The 22590-nt window shown below is 34.3% G+C and overlaps 1 protein-coding gene across 1 annotated transcript in view; it reads left to right on the forward strand.

The window, feature by feature from the left end:
* PCDH15 (protocadherin related 15) overlaps positions 1-22590 on the forward strand; it is a 1038229-nt gene that overhangs the window by 494324 nt on the left and 521315 nt on the right. The window contains exons 4-5 of the mRNA XM_061402659.1: positions 1719-1879; positions 11373-11528. Coding sequence (XP_061258643.1) covers positions 1719-1879; positions 11373-11528 — 317 coding nt within the window. The remainder of the gene's footprint in view (positions 1-1718; positions 1880-11372; positions 11529-22590) is intronic.

Consider the following 22590-nt stretch of genomic DNA (forward strand, 5'->3'; position numbering starts at 1 on the left):
AGAAAATGCCACCATTGTCTGATCTGTGCTTTTGACTATCTGTAGGTTATATATTTGCCAGTTCAGTTTTTTAAAAAAAAGAAGGATCAGTTTCACTCATATATTTAAATGTATGTGCACTAATATGTGCAAAAGTAAAAGTAAATAGAACGCCATTTAGAAAAGTATGTGTGTGTGTGTGTATTCAAATATTCAGTTCAATTAAGTTCAGTTCAGTCACTCAGTGGTGTCCGACTCTGCAACCCCAAGGACTTCAGCATGCCAGGCTTCCCTGTCCATCACCACCTCCCAGAGCCTACTCAAACTCACGTCAGTTGTGTTGGTGATGCCATCCAACCATCTCATCCTCTGACGTCTCCTTCTCCTCCCACCTTCAATCTTTCCCAGCATTAGGGTCTTTTACAGTGAGTCAGCTCTTCTCATCAGGTGGCCAAAACATTGAAGTATTTAAATATTACTTAGATATATCACTGTGAAAGAAGAATGGTGCCTCTCAGCATTCTGTAGTGAAATAAAGCTCATTGGTAATAATATGATAAACATTATAGATTATTATTACTACTATTAACATTCTAAGAAAAATCTTTAAGAGACTCTCCCTTTTGTTTATAATTATGCAATGATATAATATTTAGGCCAATTTTGTGCCTTAAGGAAATGCAACAAATGCATTTTGTATTATTATTCTTCAAGCTAGATTCAAATTTATAGATTATCTATCGATTCTTGTATACTATCCTAAAGCACTGAATTCTCTAGATAAAGCCTATTTATTCAAATGTTCTTAGGAGTGTACATTTTTATTTGCATAGTCACAACTCTTCTTTATGCCGTAAGTTTAATAAAATGGATCAGCTGAAAATGATTGCTGTAAGTTATATTGCCTTGTTTGTCAAAGAAATCATTGCAATATGAGGGGAAAAGGGGGTTTTGAATTGCATCAGTGCTGTTTGTGTTCAACTTATAAAATATATGAACTCTTTAATAAGAGTAGGAGAGACTAGAAATCTACTCTCTTATTCACCAAATGTCTAAAAGTCAGCCCACTGGAAGAATAATAAGAAAGCAAGCATTGAAATGTGACATTAAAATAGTATGTTGTTCTAGTTGAGTACTCCAGACATGCCTTAAAGAAGAACAGCTTCTCTTGTGTATCTGCACATTAGTTTTGCCTTTCACATTAAGATTTATGTTTCATGGATTTGCTGTAAGATAAAAGAGAAAAGAAGTAGTTCGCACCATGGGAGTCTCTGCTACTTCTTTATCTTTTCCTTTTTCTTCCTTTCTCTTACTTTCAGGATATCTTTTTTCATATCAGAAGTCTTACTGAGTGAACTGAAGTATCAGCCTCTGTTATTATAGGCTTTTTCTTTTGTTCAGGATAAAATTCAGTGATAACTCCTGTGAGAAGTGATGGACAGGGAGGGGAACACACTGATGCTCTTAAAAGGAAACAAGAAATAGATGGTGAAACTCACCAAGTGTTTGAATCTCTGCCTTGCACCTCATCTTCTTAAAATATCATTTACAAATAGCGTTACAAAGATTTTTTTTTGCCTTTTTGAAACAGAGCATTTTCTATATCATGCCAGATAAAAGTTTGAATATCTTCTGCTTTGAAACAGATATGCAAGTCAGCCAGGGTATGAGTTTATGAACCTTGATGAAGAGTGCATACATGTAGAATGTATTTTCAAATAACTTTCTTTGGTTTGCAGGTACAATTCTGGTGGATAACATGCTGATCAAAGGGACTGCTGGAGGACCAGACCCAACCATAGAACTCTCTTTAAAGGACAACGTGGATTACTGGGTATTGTTGGATCCTGTCAAACAAATGCTTTTCCTGAACAGCACAGGCAGAGTTTTGGATAGAGACGTTAGTACATTGTTTTTTTTTTCTCTTTGCCCCTCTACTACAACTCTACTATAATTTAAATATTTGCATGTGTTTGTTAATATATCAAATTTTCATTGTATAATTTGAGTTTATTTTCAGTGTTCGTCAACAAAAAATATTTTTTTTTAAAACTCCTTGAAAGAAGAATAAGAAAAGAAGAAGGACCATCTGTCTGAGAGAACCATTGTTTGTCTCTTCTGAAATCTTGGAAGTTTATCAAATATCTGAATAAGGAGAGAGCATAGTGCTCAGAATAAATGGGTGGTAACCTTGGAAAAGTAGGATAAGCCCAGCCTAATTCATGGCAAAGTTTGAGGGCACAACTAGGTATTGGCTTGAGGACAGAAAGTTCCCTTGGATTGCCAACAAGAGGCTGCTCTTACAAGCAGTAAGTGTTGGTTGAGAGGTGAGTGGCAATGTGCTTACAAAGCTGACAAAAATTAAAAGAAGCTGAGCAGAAGTTTCCTGGCAATGTCTCAGCCCCGTAATTCTCAGGCATACCTAAGTATTTAGATATTAAGAACATCTACATAACCAAAGTTAAGTGTCTTCTTTCTGAAAAAGTTGAAAAACTTGAATAGACTTAAGTAGCTCTCTAATGCAACTTTATTTTCACTCATTTGTATTCTAGTCTTGAGTGCCAAGAAAAGCATGTGTGAATATGTACATACGGGGGTGTCATAAGCAGTAATTGTACAGGACCTTGTGAAAACTCAAGAAGTACATCACATTGCCTACTCCCAAATTTCCATTCTATAAAATTCAAATGTCAGATACTCAACCTAATGAACCTGAATCATCTCCCTACAGTGTTTGGGATTTATGAGCCACTTCAAATATGATGAGGAGTATATGACTCCCTCATCTATTTCACATCTAAATTCAAACTCTTTAAGAACTTTGTGGTGAGGTGGGCAGTAATAGAACTCTCCCACCAGAATGGGTTGCCCTTGTACAGTGGGAGAGGCCCATAATTCAGTGACTGAGCAGTTGGGGCAGATGTGGAAGGAGGTGACAAGGCGAGAATAGGAATGGATCTGTTGTGTTCAACCTAGAGGGGAAAAGTCATCTCTGATGCTGTTCTCATTTCTACCATTGCCCTCACTCATTGTGTCCTTTAATCATAGCAACATTCTTTGTACCCCACAAATCAGAGTTTTGCCTGGGTTGCTAAGACTGTCTAAAATGGAATAAGGACAGCTGTTATCTTAGAATTTATCTTGCCTTGTCTTGTCTTATAGTCAGTCTTGCTTTTATAAAAACAATTTGAATAATGGCACAAATTGGCAAGCTGCAAGAGTCTCCCCAAGCTGTGTTACTCACAGACACCCTTCTTTTTTATATCTGGTTTCAGGTATATAACATTAGAGTTCAGCATCTGTTTACACCACAGGGTAGTCACCACCACAAGTCTAATTGTTATCCATCACCATACAATTGACTCCCTCTACTTAGTTTGCCCATTCCCACAATGCATCTTTTACTGGCTTTAATTAGGAATATTCATATCCAAGTCATATGAATTTTATAATGTAGCATGTTTGTAGAATTATAGAATATATTTGTCTAATTTAAGCCAATGTCATTTTGTATCTTGTCCCTTTTTTAAAATTTATTATTATTATTTTTTTTAATTTACAATATTATATTGGTTTTGCCATACATCAACATGCATCCACCACGGGTGTACACATGTTCCCCATCCTGAACCCCTCTCCCACCTCCCTCCCCATATCATCCCTCTGGGTCATCCCAGTGCACCAGCCCCAAGCTTCCTGTATTTTGCATCGAACCTGGACTGGCGACTCGTTTCTTATATGATATTATACATATTTTAATGCCATTCTCCCAAATCATTCCCCCCACCCCCCACAGAGTCCAAAAGACTGTTCTATACATCTGTGTCTCTTTTGCTGTCTTGCATACAGGGTTGTCGTTACCATCTTTCTAAATTTCATATATAGTTAGTATACTGTATTGGTGTTTTTCTTTCTGGCTTACTTCACTCTGTAAAATAGGCTCCAGTTTCATCCACCTCATTAGAACTGATTCAAATGTATTCTTTTTAATGGCTGAGTAATACTCCATTGTGTATATGTACCATAGCTTTCTTATCCATTCATCTGCTGATGGATATCAAGGTTGCTTCCACGTCCTGGCTATTATAAACAGTGCTGCGATGAACATTGGGGTACACGTGTCTCTTTCAACTCTGGTTTCCTTGGTGTGTATGCCCAGCAGTGGGATTGCTAGGTCGTATGGCAGTTCTATTTCCAGTTTTCTAAGGAATCTCCACACTGTTCTCCATAGTGTCTGTACTAGTTTGCATTCCCACCAACAGTGTAAGAGGGTTCCCTTTTCTCCACATCCTCTCCAGCACTTATTGCTTGTAGACTTTTGGATCGCATTTGGCTTATTTACTGGTAAATTACTTTCTCTTTGGAATCACTCTGTTTGTTGTTTGTAGACCTTTTAATGATGCCCTTTCTGACCAGTGTGAGGTGGTACCTCATTGTAGTTTTGATTTGCCTTTCTCTAATAGTTAGTGATGATAAACATCTTTTTATGCCATCTATTGGCCATCTGCATGTCTTTTTGGAGAAATGTCTATGTAGGTCATCTGTCCATTTTCTCGTTGAGCTGCTTGTATTTTGTTGTTGAGTTGTATGAACTGTTTGTATATTTTAGAAATTAAATTCTTATTAGTCATGTCATTCACAAATATTTTCTCCCAGGCTTTAGACTTTTTCCTTTTGTTTATGGTTTTTCTTGCTGTAAAGAAGCTTGCAAGTTTAACTAGGTCCCATTTATTTGTTTGCTTTTATTTCTGTTGCCTTGGGAGGCTGACCTAAAAAAAGAAAAATTGGTAAGATTTATGTCAGAGAATGTTTTGCCTGTGTTCTATTCTGGGAGCTTTATAGTGTCGTGTCTTAAGAATATATGTTGGGCAAAACTAATACAATATTGTAAAGTTTAAAAATAAAATAAAATTAAAAAAAAAGAATATTTAAGTCTAAGCTGTTTTGAGTTTATCTTTGTGTATGGTGTAAGCGTGTATTCTAATTTCATTGATTTATATGTGACTTTTCAACTTTCCTAACATTGCTTGCTGGAGAGACTGCCTTTCCCCATTGTATATTCTTCCCTTCTTTTCCAAAGATAATTATCCATAGGTGTGTGGGTTTGTTTCTGCTCTCTCTATCCTGTTCCATTGATCCATATGTCTGTTTTTGTGCCAATATCATGCTTTTTTTGATTACTATAGCTTTTTAGTATTGTCTGAAGTCTGTGAGGGTTATGACTTCTGCTTTGTTCCTTTTCCTATGAATTGCTTTGGTTCTTTCAGTGGTTTCATATTAATTTTAGGATTATTTATTTTTGTTCTGTGAAAAATGTCTTGGGTAATTCCATAGAGATCACATTAAATCTATGGATTGCTTTGGGTATTATGGCCATTTTAACTATATTAATTCTTCTACTCTAAGGGCATGAAACAATCCAAATATCTTGACATCTCTTCTTTTAGACTCAAAGTTGGTAGGTAGACAAAGAGCTTTGACGTCTGTTCCCAGCCAATATGCATTTAACTACTAAGTTTTGTACTTTTATTTCCATAGTATGTTCTGCATTTGCCAACAGCATAACTCCAGTACAAGCCCTCTTAATTCTCATTTGACTTTGGAACCATGTCCTAGTAGTTCTCCTTACTATATTTCACAATTCAAATTGTTCCAGTTTTAGTGTCTCAAAGCAGAGTTCTGGCCTTTTCAGTAGATGAATTTTCATTGCAAACTGTTTTATTTCAGCCTTGACATTTCCTAAATTCTATCAATCTATTCCTTTTATTTAGAAACATATATTCTCAAATCCAGGAAAACTAACCTAACAACTGTTCTCTCAGCATGATCTTCCTGAGCCAAAAAGATCCACTGGAGAAGGAATAGGTTACCCACTCCAATATTCTTGGTCTTCCCTTGTGGCTCAGCTGGTAAAGAATCTGTCTGCAATAGGGAGACCTGGGTTGGACCCCAGGGTTGGGAAGATCCCCTGGAGAAGGGAAAGGCTATCCATTCTTGCCTGGAGAATTCCATGGACTGTATAGTCTATGGGGTCACAAATAGTCAAACATGACTGAAAAACTTTCACTTTTTCACTTTCAACATAATCTAATTTTTTTTTTCATGCCTTCCCTGATACTGTTTTTGAGCTTATGCTTTGAAATGACCTTTATCTATTACCATCAGTTGGATGTTATCTACTACCAAGACATGTCTCAAAATGCTACCCTCTACATAAAAGTATTTCCTAATAGTAACACTGATATGTAATTTCTTATTGTAAACTCCAGAGCCTTTGAAACTCTCTCTCTCTTTTTCTTTTTTTTTGACCACATCATATGGCTCTCAGGATTTTAGTTCCCTGACCAGGGATTGAACTTGGACCACAGCAGTAAAAGCACTGAGTCCTAACCACTGGACTGACACGGAACTCCTTCAAAATTCTTTTTTAACTTACATTATTGCTTGCTTGCTAAGTTGCTTCAGTCATGTCCGACTCTGTGCGACCCCATAGATGGCAGCCCAACAGCCTTCTCTGTCCCTGGGATTCTCCAGGCAACAGTTATCTATATTTGTCTCATATCAGTTTTATGGAATTTGCTTAATGTACAAGGACTATGTCATATTAATCTTAACGCATGTTGAACTTTGCATAAATAAGTACAATTAAATAAATGTAATGTCCTTAATAGTTGATTGTGAAAAACCTACAAGTTTCTATATATTACATATATCTAATAACATTTTCAAATAGGTACTTTTTATTTTAGGCAACTTCTTTAAATATGCCATTAATTATGAAAGTTTAATTTATAAAGTACACTTTTAACTCTAGCCAACCATTTATGTTAAGTTTTGCTTCATCATTTAAAAAACATTTCTACAGCACATTACATCTTTTTTCTTTTCACTATCTTCCAGTTTAATTTTTGAAGTAAATATTTTTTTTAAAATTTTGTAAAAAGTAGTATGTATGTAGGAAGAAAAATCATGGTAACATCCTTTCATTACAATGAGAAGTGAATAACTTTTGCCTTTGCCTTTGCTTTATGAAAAATAAAATCTATTCTTATTCAAGTTGGCTAAATACTTATTTTCCATTTAAATTATTAAATAATCCAAATATTGTTGTTTCTAGAAAAATCTCATTTCTCCTTAGACTAAATATGTATGCTATAATCAACACTGTTCACATCCATACATTATTTATAAATGCTTCACTTTGCATTTTGCAACTAATTGATTGTACAACAATTTTTTTTCAAATTAAAAAAAAATCTTATTCAAAAATTCTTCCTTTACATTTTACTCTCAACCTTACTTTGCAAAGATCATTTTCATCAACTGTTGGTACATATCATTCCTGAACTTTATCTGTATGTCAAAATATATTCACACATGTATACTAACATATGGATATGCAAGTATACATTTAAAGTGGACCTGGGTTCGATCCCTGGGTCCGGAAGATCCCCTGGAGAAGGGAATGACTATCCACTCCAGTATTCTGGCCTGGAGAACTCCATGAACTGTGTAATCCATGGGTTCACAAAGAGTTGGACATGACTGAGTGCCTTTCACTTTCACACCATACTAAACAATTGTCTTTAAATTTGGAAAATTATTTGCATGTCTAGGGAAATATGATGGTAATCACTCTAAATAATTACCCTCAAATAATTTATATACAACATTATTTTTTCTGATTTGTTTCATGAATGAAACAAATTAAGAGAATCAGAGAAAATAGAATTGCCATGACTTATTTTTGCCACCAGTTATTAAAAATAAACCAGAATTTTCCTAACATTCCTGTTTGTTGGAACTCCTTGACTCTCACTAATAGCCTTGGTGGAACTGTACTTGGTATTTTTATGACCATCTTATATAGAATAGAATCTATTCCAATGTGAGATCACAATGAATGTTATATATTAGCCACAGGGAATTCTTGCCTTCATCATGATCCATTATGGTTGGAATTTATTGCAAGCCAAGATCTATCTATGCTACTAACATTTGCATAGGGAACTAAAGTTGTTAGTGACAAGAGTTCCAGGTGACCTGATTATATCTAATTTACGGGCACTTAGCAGGACTAAACGGGGACTCAGCACACTACATTTGATTCTCTACTTGCAAAGATTATGACCTTTCTGATATGGAATGGTTTTATAGGTCTCTTTTGCAATGTTTATAAGATAAATAACTTTAGAACTTAAATTGTCACCTGGTTGTCTTCAAGAGGTATGTCAGAGGGGCTAACAGTCACCTGATTGTCTTCAAGAGGTGTGTCAGAGGGGCTAATTGTCACCTGATTGTCTTCAAGAGGTGTGTCAGAGGGGCTGTTATTTACTTTACAATTGAGTTAGACAGGATTTTTCTTAAAAAGTCTATGAAGATAAATACTGTAAAATCATAATCCACTGTAAAAATGGAGATCATCTAATCCAAATTCTTTCCAGAAAATTTCTCAGATCTAGTCTTTTAAGTTATGTTTTAGCCTCAAATGTGCTGATTTTCAGTGATGTGGCTTTACTTTTTGGATAGTTCATTCTTTTCTGTCCCACTTTGGATTATTAGAAAATCTCTGCTTACATTGAAAACATATGCTTTGTAATACTTTTAATTTATTAATCTTATTTCTGCCCACTGAGACTACAATGAATAAACTAATTGATCTTTTCATAACAACCATTCAGATGTATGATTGATCTTGTGATTTTTAATTTAGACATTTTGAGTTTTATCACACATTCTCAATGTAACTAGACTTCACATCCTATTTGTCCTTGAATTGGTGCTTATTGTAATCCACCTATTCCTTCATCTATTATTAATGCATATGAAGTAATTTGTATTATTATTCAACATTGTATTATTTAGTGTTGGCATGTAAACTCTTCTTTTACTCATCCAAATTTTATAATTATATTTTCATATTAATGTTTGTAGCCATTTATTATTATATTTGGGCAATTAAGTTTTGTTTCTAATACAAATAAGGTGATTTTAATTAATTATTGTAAACATTTATGGTTTTGAAACTTATTATTGACTCATTAAAATGATTTTGAACCTTGTTTTGTATCATTAAATGTGCTATGTATCTTTCTGGGCTTGTGGTATTCATGGTATTCACAGATTTTTATACACATGACTTTAATACCTTTGTATATGTTAGTTATTTAAAGTGAATTGGAAGGATTTCCCTGGTGGTCAGAGGTTAAGCTCTGCACTTCCAGTGCAGGGGGCATATATTCCATCTCCAGTTGGGAAATTCATATCTCATATGATGTGTGGTACAGCCAAAAAAAAATTTTTTTAAGTGAATTAGAGAAGACATTAGATTAGAACTCAAAGCTGTGTGGCACTTTATTAGAGACCTTCCTCCATATAATGATGCTTCTAGTTACTCTTTCTAGATGCAATTATTCAACCAGGTATAATACAATTCAACTGCCTTTCTCTTTATTGGCCATAAATATACCTTGATATTAAACAATGTTTTTTTTCAGGTTAGGCATGTTTCTACAATGTTCTCATTAGAAATGTGACATTCTTAATTCTGGTAATTATTGTCCTATATCTTTCTGTGCATGCATGCTAAGTTGATTCAGTCCCGCTCTTTTCGATCCCATGGACTGTAACCCACCAGGCTCTTCTCTCCATTGTTCTCTTGGTAAACATACTGGAATGGGTTGCCATGCCCTTTTCCAGGGGATCTTCCCGACCCAGGGTCGAACTCGCCTCTCTAAGTCTCCTGCATTGGCAGATGGTTCTTTACCACTAGTGCCGCCTAGGAAGCCTGCTATATCTTTAAATTGGTTTTAATCCAAATATTTAACATTTTGTTTTATAATTCAGGATGATCTGTTTGTATTTTGTAGATTCTTTTTTTTTTACACTTTTGGAAATTTAGCTTTTTATAAGTAAAAGCTAGTTTGCATTTTAAGTGTTACTATGTTCCTAGCACTGGATAAGTTCTTATAATACTTACTGATAATTATTATGATAAGTCTGTCATATCAGCATTTATTGTTATCTTCATTTTTAGAGATAAACAGACTGAGCACAGAGAGACTTTGCATCTAGATCATATAATTCATACATTATGGGCCACGGCTACAAGCCAAGTGGTACAGCTCCGACAGTACTCAGCCACGTGTTCTAGGCACCGGGCTAGTTACTGTGTAGAGAGATCAAGTCATGGCCAAACTAGCATCCCCAGCTTTATGAAACTTCCAGTGCAGTAAAGAGAAAAACACTACAACAAATATATAAAATGTATAATATGCCATGCGGTGCATGAAAAAAGCAGTAAAAACAGGAAATAGAGGGGAAGTTGAGAGGAAAGAGCAGATTGGAGGCATGGCATTCTAAACAAGGTGGTCAGAATAGATCACACTAATAAAATTACATGCAAAGATAATTTTATAAACTCTGAAAAGATTTTAAAAATGACAAAGAAATATTTTGTGTCATTACTTTGCATATCTAGAGTCAGAGATGCAGGTGTGTATCATACTCCTGCAAGCCCTTTGTCAGCACCTGAGTAATAAGTGCCTCCTTGGTGAAAATTCTCCCTTTGTAGAACTGTACCATAAAATAATTAGACAAATTAGCACCTATTTATGTATAAAATGTTTATTGAAATATTGCTTAAAATGACAAAAACTAACAACAGTAAACATATCATTATAAGTTTTTACTTAGACCAAGTGAGCTATAGATTTATAATGGAATACATACTATAGATTCATAGTAGTATACATCAAACTGCTATAGTAAATCTATATTTGCAAGCATGAACATGGGATGATAATCTTGTGTGTGTGTGTGTGTATAAGACAAATTACTTTTGCAGAGAAGAAAAGATTAAAACTGTATAAAAGATTAAACTTTAACTGTATAGATTTAATAAATTTGGGTTGTGAATGGATTCTCTTCTTTTGGTTATCTATATATTGGTTTATATCAGATATGAACATTTAATATTTTAGAAAAATATAAATAAATGCAAATTTTATTATCTCTCTACCCTATGTATATTATCATTTATACATTACTTTTATAAATTAGAAGCCTATGTCATTGCTTCTTTGATTTTTTTAAAGGCCAAAATTTGTGGCATCCCAGCAAATCTCAGCCATCACTTTTGTGATTGTGTTCATTGCTAGTCCTCTAATTGTGAACAGAATGCTACCTGAGATCCTATTTTTTTTTAATTGAACAATGAAGTAATCATGATTGTCTTCTCATCCATAAAATCATATAAAATTGATCAATTTTTATAGATTACTATAATTTAAAAGTAAATAAGTATAGAATATTTTATTAAATAAGTACTTTGACAATAATGAGAGACTTCAGTTTCAATTGTTTTTTTAAAAGATGCAATTTCTGTGTTGCAGCCTCCAATGAACATACACTCTCTCGTGGTGCAAGTTCAGTGCATCAACAAAAAAGTGGGCACTGTTATCTACCATGAAGTTCGAATTGTGGTGAGAGACAGAAATGACAACTCACCCACATTCAAGCATGAAAGCTACTATGCCACAGTAAATGAGGTCAGTTTCTTTCCACCTTTCTCTGTTTCCTTTTTATCAATATGTGTAACTGACTGCATACTATAAATATTTTTAAATCATCCCTCTGTAATAATAAAATAATAAACTGTTTAGAAATACCAAGAAAACATTTCAAAAATAGTGCTTTAGAAGAATAAGATCTGAGTGACTTCTAATATGGTTTTAGGAATTCACTTTGCCCTAGAAAAAAAGAATTATTTATAATAATGACCAAAATATTGATATTTGTATCATCTTGGACCATTTAATGTCTGAATCTATATACATACATGGTTGCTAAGGTTTATCAGCAGCTATTCTTATTGTCAGACATGACTGAGCGACTTCACTTTCACTTTTCACTTTCATGCATTGGAGAAGGAAATGGCAACCCACTCTGGTGTTCTTGCCTGGAGAATCCCAGGGACGGGGGAGGCTGGTGGGCTGCCGTCTATGGGGTCACACAGAGTCGGACACGACTGAAGTGACTTAGCCGCAGCAGCAGCATTCTTATTGTAAAATGAGACAGACTAATTTTTTTATTTTGTATCTCTGAGGTGGTAGCTGTAATTAAGTACTAGAAGAAAATACATATCTAAGATTTTATTAATTTAAAGTTATTTCCTCAATTTTGAAATCAAGTTTTGGCACATTAAAAATAATTAAATATAATTAAAAACTAAATTTATTATAAAAATGCTCATCAAATTATCTAAAAAATATTTAAAAAGTAGTATTACTGATTTTATTGTGCTGTGCTAAGTCATATCAGTTGTGTCTGACTTTTTTCAACCCTATATACTGTTGCCCACCAACTTCTTATGTCCATGGGATTCTCCAGGCAAGAATACTGGAATGGGTTGCTGTGCCCTTCTCCAGGTATCTTCCCAACTCTGGGGTCGGATCCACATCTCTTATGTCTCTTGCATTGGCAAGCAGGTTCTTTACCACTAGAACATCCTTTTTTTGTTGTTTGTTGTTTACTTTTGTTTTCCTTTTGAGCCAAAATCCACAAGCCAAGAATCCTTTTAATCTTACTTTTTTTAATGGTGACTATTATATTAATTTTGGGGCATTCCATTAAATTATAAAATGTTTCTAAAGTATCTCTAATATCTATTATGTGTAATGTAGACACAAAAAATGAACCACATTTTTAATAGCCTCTAATTTAGCAAATCATATTCCTTCTATGATGTCTATTTTTTAATCTTAAAAATACATATCTACTTTATAAGAGGAAATCAGTACACTTTGAGCATTAAAACAGCATTGTGCCTATAACTTCTACATTATTTTTGAAATTATTTAAAATGTGTCTTATTTACTTCAACATTCTTCTGTTCATTACAATTTAAAGAAATTATATTTCTCATAATCTGAGAATTTCTAGATTTTATTGCATTAAAAAAATAACTTTTTAAAGTTTAACAGGGAAAGCTACTTATCAGTCAATGCTCAACCTTTTTGAGCTACCTTTTACTTAACAGATTTCTGCTAAAACAGACAAATGCTAATTAATGTAATTAATCATGTTATATAATAATTATTTAGCATTTTATTTTAGCATCTAAACTATACTTTCTGAATGAGTTTTTACTTTGTTCGATTGCTAGTTTTATTTGAATATAAAGTGAAAGATAAATTATCTTAGGCAACAGGCCTAATTTTAAAATCCAGTCTTGTACCATGTTTAACTGTTCTTGGATACATGTCTTTATTTTCTAAAACAAAATTTATAAAGTTCAATTTACATTCAAAGTATTCTATGTAATTTGACTACTTCTACCCCCACTCCAATTTTTTTCAGCACTTTGCTAAAAACTAACTTTTCCAATACTATTTTAATTGTGTCATTCTTCTGTTAAAAAATTAGATAATTTCTCATTATTATCAAGATAAAGATCATCTGTCTCCACCAGCTGACTTTCAAAGCCTTCTATTATCTGATCTTTTGTCAATGTATTCTTAAGTTCAGTTTCTCTCTGATAATACACATTCTGTTCAGATTAACTTCCTCATATCTTACAAATATACTCATTTATTTGGCTTTACTTACACTCTTCAATTTACTTAGAAGGGAATCCTCCATACATTGCAAGTCTCCAAGTTTTATTCATTTTTTAAAGTTCATCTCATGACCCATTTCCATTTCCTGTTTCTATACTCATCCTGAGCTATACACAGTCATTGATTTTCAGTTTCTCCAAACTCTAAACTCCTATGTCATCTGGTTAAATGCAATTAGAATGATACAATTTGTAGAAACATTAAACATTTTATCTTAAATATTATTTTGGAGAGGTAAGATTTCAATACAAAACTGCCTAATTATGTTTTTCTCCCAATGTGTTTCCCAAAACCAATTGAGACAATCCTATCACACTGATACTATGGTCAGATTTTCTATGGTTTTTGTGGAACATGTGGAATTGATATTTTCCTTCATTGATTTTGTTTGTACTCTCTCATATCAATTTTCTTGTAAAGGATACAAAGTTTATTTAAACACCAAAGCATAATTATAAGAAAAAATGAAATTTAGCTATTTTTCTCATCCTATTTTTGAATAATTTTTAGTTTAATTGTCTTGAATGAGTTTATCTATGTTTCTTTATCTATATATTCATCTCTCCATCAGGGCAAATACATTGCAATTTTATATATACACATATATATTTATATGTATGTGTGTATATGGGTGCATATATATATACTGCAACTACAGTTCTACCTCTAAAATAAAATTAAATAAAATGTATTTTACTCTGTGAAAGATTGCAAGATATTTTCCATGCTGTTTCTTCTTTCAGTACAAAACATACAGTTAAGGTAGTTATGACTAGAATGATCTAAATGTTTTCCTAAAAATAAAAATAAAGCCATTTGAGGTTTAAGAGACTATTGGTGCCAAAATATTTTACGCTTCATTACAGTCCAAATGACAGTTATAAAGTCATCATCACAGATTTATAAAAGTGTCTTTAAGTCCTGATTAGTCACTCTCCTTATTCACTGTGAGGAAATTGAGACCTGGAACAGCACGTGAATTGCCTACAAAAGTTTAAAATTCTTTTTTTGTGAGACAGAAGATATTGAAAGTTTTTTTTTTTTTTTTTCTCTCTCTGAGTCATTGGAAGCTCTCAATTAATTTTGGACAATTGTATCATTAAGTAATTAGTCTGGCTGGTTTGAAGAACAAGTTGTACAGTCTAATTGTTGCTGATCATTCTTAAGTAATTTCTGGAAGATAAATATTTTCTGGCAGTGATGTCTTTGATAACACATGCATCCCATTTCAAAACATTCCTTTTGACATAATAGAAAGTAAACAAGGACAAATCAAGGCAAACATGTTTTCTTATGCTTGTGGAGAATTAATCTCAGGGTAAAGGAAAGGTTATATTTGTCCTGGTCTTTAATGATCTCTTTACAGACAGGGCAATATTTTTAGTCAATATTAATTTGTTCTTTTTATCACCTTGACTATCACCCTAAATATACTTTGCATCTGTGACCTGCTGTGATTTATTGCAGATAATTTGTTGGCACTTTCTGGAAGAATATTTTCTTGCATTTCTCTTGACAGGTAGATGGTATACAGTTAAAAAAGAAAGAAAGAGAAAGGAAAGGAGAAAGGAAGAAAGGACGCATGCATTATGTAGCACTCTAGTATTTACTGTTGAAAAAATCTGCATATAAGTGGACCCATACCATTCAAACCCATGTTGTTCATGGATCAACTGTATATATAAAGCTTCTGAACTGTATTTCTTTAAGTGTCTAGAACTCAGAGAAATACAGTTCAGATATAATCGAAAGGTTGGACTCAAGGAATTTGCCAGTGTTCAACTTTTTTTGACCTAGAAAAATGGCAATTTATATTCTATAAATAAAAAACTGTTTTAAGTAAAAATTCATGCTGCTGTATTATTGCAGAGTTTATATTGTGGTCTTATACTAGTCAAGAATGAACACTTCATGTCTATTACCATTACTATTGTTTCTTGATGGTGTTTTGATTTATTTAATGAACTGTTTCTATCAGTTTTTGCTTAAATTAGTAGTCCAGTACTCTTTCCAGCACTCTTGCCTGGAAAATCCCATGGACACAGGAGCCTGGTAAGCTGCAGTCCATGGGCTCACGAAGAGTTGGACATGACTGAGCGACTTCAGTTTCACTTTTCACTTCATGCGTTGGAGAAGGAAATGGCAACCCACTCCAGTGTTCTTGCCTGGAGAGTCCCAGGGGCGGGAAAGCCTCGTGGGCTGACGTCTATGGGGTCACACAGAGTTGGACACGACTGCAGTGACTTAGCAGCAGCAGCAGCAGTATTTCTGGATTGTCACTAAATTAACTATAAGGAGTTCTGCACAACAAGCTTAAATTAAGAAAGGACAGAATGGAAGGACATGAAACTGAAGAACACACTTCAGGTCAGATCCTGGAAGGCACCATCATGCCTATTCAGTTCTGCGATGAAAAAGAAAAAAAACATGATGTGGATAGCTAATTTGTAAGATTATTGACCATGAGTTAGCAAAAATAAAATTTTCCTCCTAACAAGATATTTAAATATATATTATTATGTGTAATTAAAAGATAACACATAAAATGTATAAGGAAATTGCACATCTTCTCTCTTTTCTTACTTAACATTCTTCAATGTTTCTGTAATATTGCTTTCGGATTCTTGTCATCCTATATACAGAGGCAGTACTACATGGCTGTTCGACGAGGTTTAGATTCTCATAATCTCTACTATTTCCAGTCATACAAAATATAAATCCTCTTTTTCTGATTGAGGTAGACTAGGTACTTGGGACTAATTATTCTCTTGAAGATAACTAGAAGAGACAAGGAGATATAAATAAAGAATAAAAGTGACAAATTAATAAATAACAGGAAAATAAATCAATAAATATATCTATAAATCAATAAATAAATATGTCTACAAAAAGGCGTTAAAGAACTAACAAGGAAAGATAAAAAATAAAAATTTGAATATATAAATAGAGAATAAAAGGAACTTTTCACAATGATGAGGGTCAATCTGCCAGACAGTTGTAGCCATTGTGAATGCAATTTCACTTAATAACATGGCCTCAGCAATAACCAAGTGGATATTGAAAGAATTAAAGGAGAAAAGAAAAACTATCATCATAGAGATAATTTAAAAACACATTTAAAACCTGTGGTAGGTAGAACATTAGTCACTCAAAGACGTCCATATCCTAATCTCAGGCAAAAGAACTTTACAGATATGGTTAAGGTTATGGATGCTAATCAGTAGATTATGCTGGATTATCCTGGTGGGCCTAATCTAATCACACAAGCTCTTAAAAGGAGATAAATTTCTGTGACTGCAGTGTCGAAGGAAGAGGAAGTAGTGAAAAATATGAAACAGAAAGGAGAGTTGAGATCAAAGAGAATCAAAGAGTAAGAAGAAATTAAGCCACCTTTGCTGGTTTGAATGATGAATGAAGCCCTCCAATAAGAAAGAGCTGAGAATTGAACTTATTCCCAGAGTCTCCAGAAAAGAACCCAGCCCTACCAATACTTTGATTTTAACTTGGTGAAACCTGCCTTCCACTTCTAACTTACCTGTGAAATAACAAATGAATACTAATTTAAGCTACTAAATTTACATTAATTTATTTTGGTAGCAATAGGTAATTAATGTAAAACCACTCCCAGTAATTCACAAAATAGATAAGGGAAAAATAGCAGTAAGAAAATATGCTTGAGCTATGGTATTAGCACCATTGACCTGGTAAGTTCTTATGGAAGGAAAACTATGCCTAACAACTGCATAATTAATTCTTTCCAGTCACATGAAGCATTTGCAAGAATTTACCAAATGTTAAGGTATAAAGGAAGTGTCAACATATTCCAAATGACTGAAATTACACAGAGTATGTTTTCTAATCACAATGCAATTCAGCTTGCAATCAATAAAAACAGAATTAAATTAGAAACTTCACACTTATTCTGAAAATAACATATAAAACTCTCATTATTCCTAACTAGTATTATTGCATATATAGAAATGCAACAGTATTTACATGTAGATTATTATAATTAATAAATGAGCTTAGCAAATTTGAAGACAAAGTCAATATTAATTTTTTTAATAAAACTGTAACAAACAAGAAGCAAATTGTAACAAGTCATTCCCTGATCATAGCACCTTCAATATGGAGGTTTCAATTATATTAGTTTACTCTAAATTAAATTAAACTTTTAATTGAAAGGAAGTACAATTCCACATCTTGGTAAAGATACAGAGTAAATACAACTTCTATACACTGTTGGTAGAGGAGTAAATTGGAACAATTACTTTGGAGATTTGCTTGTAGTTTCTACAAAAGATAAAGAAAAAGAGATCTTATGACTCAACAATTCTGCTCTTGTGGTATGTATGTTCACCAAGTAACATGTACAAGAATATTCACTGACAGTATTTCCATAATAGTCAAAACTGAGACAACTCAAATGTCCAACTATGTTAGAGCCGGCTTACCATTTTTAATTGCATTTATCTTGAAAAAATAAAAATTTCTCTGTGTTTCAGTTTCCTCATGTGAAAACTAGAAATGAAAATACTAGGACACCACCTCATGGGGTTTCGTGAATATTGTAATAAATCTTAAAGTAGAAAAGAAAAAAAAAGCCCACGGATTTTAGTATACAGATGTTACTTGTATGTTGTTGCTTAGTCACTAAATCATGTCTGACACTTTGTTTTGCTGTGGAGTATAGCCCAGTACTGGACTGGGTTGCCATTTCCTTCTCCAGGGTGTTACTTGTATATTTTGTAAATAATTTTAAAATACAATCTTAAATGAGTTATCTTTATATCATTTATTTAAACCTGATATTATATTTATGTGTATTTATGTGTGTGTATAATATCAGGCTTAAATAAGTGATATAAAGATTTAAAGTGTGCATATTTATGTGTGGTGGTGGTGGTTTAGTCTCTAAGCTATGTCTGACTCTTTGTAACCCCACGGACTGTAGCCTGCCAGGCTCCTCTGTCCATGGGACTTTCCAGGTAAGAATACTAGAATGGGTTGCCATTTCCTTCTCCAGGGGATCTTCTTGATCAGGGATCAAACCTGCATCTCCTTCATTGTGGGGTGGATTCTTTACTGACCGAGTCACCAGAACACTCATATGTATATGTGTGTATGCGTGTGGGTGTGTGTTTGAATTAAATTTGACAAGAAGCTTATACATGATAAAGTGTTTTAAGGAAGGAGTAAAAGTTTTCCAGATTATTGTGACAAATTATATAGGCTGACAAAATAGTGATAACAGAAAAAGAAGCCCAGATTAAAAAAAAAAAAAAAACTTGGTAAATATGAGCTATGTGAATTACAGTACATTTTACATAACCCTAGGGGGAAGTTACTGCCAAATTCAGACTGAAATTGAAGAAAGTAGGGAAAACCACTAGACCATTCAGATATGACCTAAATCAAATCCCTTATGATTATACAGTAGAAGTGAGAAATGCATTTAAGGGACTAGATCTGATAGATAGAGTGCCTAATGAACTATAGACGGAGGTTCGTGACATTGTGCAGGAGACAGGGATCAAGACCATCCCCATGGAAAAGAAATGCAAAAAAGCAAAATGTCTGTCTGAGGAGGCCTTACAAATAGCTGTGAAAAGAAGAGAAGTGAAAAGCAAAGGAGAAAAGGAAAGATATAAGCATTTGAAGGCAGAGTTCCAAAGAATAGCAAGAAGAGATAGAAAGCCTTCCTCAGTGATCAATGCAAAGAAATAGAGGAAAACAACAGAATGGGAAAGACTAGAGATCTCTTCAAGAAAATCAGAGATACCAAGGGAACATTTCATGCAAAGATGGGCTCGATAAAGGACAGAAATGGTATGGACCTAACAGAAGCAGAAGATATTACGAAGAGGTGGCAAGAATACACAGAACTGTACAAAAAAGATCTTCACAACCAATATATTCATGAAGGTGTGATCACTGACCTAGAGCCAGACATCCTGGAATGTGAAGTCAAGTGGGCCTTAGAAAGCATCACTATGAACAAAGCTAGTGGAGGTGATGGAATTCCAGTTGAGCTATTTCAAATCCTGAAAGATGATGCTGTGAAAGTGCTACACTCTATATACCAGCAAATTTGGAAAATTCAGCAGTGGCCACAGGACTGGAAAAGGTCAATTTTCACTCCAATCCCAAAGACAGGCAATGCCAAAGAATGCTCAAACTACCACACAATTGCACTCATCTCACATGCTAGTAAAGTAATGCTCAAAATTCTCCAAGCCAGGCTTCAGCAATATGTGAACCGTGAAATTCCAGATGTTCAAGCTGGTTTTATTATTTTTTTAAATTTTATTTTATTTTTAAACTTTACATAATTGTATTAGTTTTGCCAAATATCAAAATGAATCCGCCACAGGTATACATGTGTTCCTCATCCTGAACCCTCCTCTCTCCTCCCTCCCCATACCATCCCTCTGGGTCGTCCCAGTGCACTAGCCCCAAGCATCAAGCTGGTTTTAGAAAAGGCAGAGGAACCAGAGATCAAATTGCCAACACCTGCTGGATCATTGAAAAAAGCAAGAGAGTTCCAGAACAACATCTATTTCTGCTTTATTGACTATGCCAAAGCCTTTGACAGTGTGGATCACAATAAACTGTGGAAAATTCTGAAACAGATGGGAATACCAGACCACCTGACCTGCCTCTTGAGAAACCTATATGGAGGTCAGAAAGCAACAGTTAGAACTGGACATGGAACAACAGACTGGTTCCAAATAGGAAAAGGAGTACGTCAAGGCTGTATATTGTCACTGCTTATTTAACTTATATGCAGAGTACATCATGAGAAACGCTGGGCTGAAAGAATCACAAGCTGGAACCAAGATTGCCTGGAGAAATATCAATAACCTCAGATATGCAGATGACACCACCCTTATGGCAGAAAGTGAAGAGGAACTAAAAGGCCTCTTGATGAAAGTGAAAGAGGAGAGTGAAAAAGTTGGCTTAAAGCTCAACATTCAGAAAACTAAGATCATGGCATCTGGCCCCATCACTTCATGGGAAATAGATGGGGAAACAGTGGAAACAGTGTCAGACTTTATTTTTGGGGGCTCCAAAATCACTGCAGATGGTGACTGCTGCCATGAAATTAAAAGACACTTACTCCTTGTATGGAAAGTTATGACCAACCTAGATCGCATATTGAAAAGCAGAGACATTACTTTGCCAACAAAGGTCAGTCTAGTCAAGGCTATGGTTTTTCTAGTGGTCATGTATGGATGTGAGAGTTGGACTGTGAAGAAAGCTGAGCGCTGAAGAATTGATGCTTTTGAACTGTGGTGTTGGAGAATACTCTTTGAGAGTCCCTTGGACTGCAAGGAGACCCAACCAATCCATTCTGAAGATCAGCCTTGGGATTTCTTTGGAAGAAATGATGCTAAAGCTGAAACTCCAGTACTTTGGCCACCTCATGCGAAGAGTTGACTCATTGGAAAAGACTCTGATGCTGGGAGGTATTAGGGGCAAGAGGAGAAGGGGATGACAGAGGATGAGATGGCTGAATGGCATCACTGACTCGATGGACATGAGTCTGAGTGAACTCCGGGAGTTGGTGATGGTCAGGGAGGCCTGGCATGCTGAAATTCATGGGATCGCAAAGAGTCGGACACGACTGAGCAACTGAACTGAACTGAACTGAGGGGGAAGCTATGTATTTATGGGAATTATAGTCCTTTTTTTCATAACTCTAGGGAGAAATTATGTTTTAATTTGTATATGACTGTTACACCACTTAACATTTACCTTAGTTTTCGTGTGCCAGCAAAGCTAAAATTATATTAAATAATATTAATATGACTCCTCTTTAACCAAATGTCTTTATTTTCCTCAATAAGGTTTTTGTACATGCACAGAGTTATGAAGTTCAAATATAAAGGGTCCTAAGAGAATCACAGTCAATTTAATAAATTGTGTTTGGTCAAGTTCTCTAAGTTCTTAAGAACAGGAAACTTTAAAGGATACTTCATAAATCTAAATTTAAAATGCCATTTATAATTTAGGAAAGTAAAGGTTAGCAGTGGAAATAATCTTGTTTTTCAGGAACAATCAAGTTGTTTCATAACTATTGACATTACAATTATATCACAAAATATGTCCTGGTTAACAGTTTAAATATCTATAAGCTTTAAGTTTTGAGTAATTTTAGTATTTATTTTTCTTCTTTGAATTTTAGCAATTACTCATTAGTAAGTAACTTGACACATTAAAATTTGTTCAAATCTAAAATTTGTTCACAGGTTTCTGCATAGACCTTCTTGCTAATTTAGTGGCATCATATCTCCTGATGTTGACTGGAATTAGGTCAGACTACAATGATAATGATAGGTTCATTCTAACAATGATCATTTATGAGTGCTAAGGTTTTCCATGAAACATCTTATTTAAAACTTACTTAAACCTACACACAAACTCAAATTATGTGCGTATTTTTTTTCATTGTGCACAATAAAATGATAAAATACTGGGACAGAGAAGCATTTATTAATTTGCCTAAGATTTCATAGCTAATAAGTAGCAGATCTAAGTAAGAAACAGAGGCAGCTTCATTCCAAAACTTAGTGTTTGATCACTATATTGTACAAATGCATCAGGCAAAAGAAAGATAATGCTCAGAGACATAAAGGATAAGGGATATATACAAGCATTAATCTGAATAGCATTATTACTAATTTATTATTTATTTTTATTTTTGGCTGCACTGTATCATCACCGCTGTGCACAGGCTTTGTCTAGTTGCCACAAGCTAGGGCTATTCTCTAGCCGTGGTGTGTAGACTTCTCATTGAAGTTGCTTCTCTTCTCTCAGAGCATGGATTCCAGGGCACGCAGGTTCATAGTTGTAACACAGGGGCTAGTTGACTTGCAGTATGTGGAATCTTCCCAGATGCGGATTGAACCTGTGCCCCCCACACTGTCAGGCAGATTATTAAATACTGGGCCATCAGGGAAGTCCTAGGTAGAGTTCTAAGAGAAAGGCA

This window comes from Bos javanicus, chromosome 26 (assembly GCF_032452875.1).
Source record: "Bos javanicus breed banteng chromosome 26, ARS-OSU_banteng_1.0, whole genome shotgun sequence".
Taxonomy (NCBI): domain Eukaryota; kingdom Metazoa; phylum Chordata; class Mammalia; order Artiodactyla; family Bovidae; genus Bos; species Bos javanicus.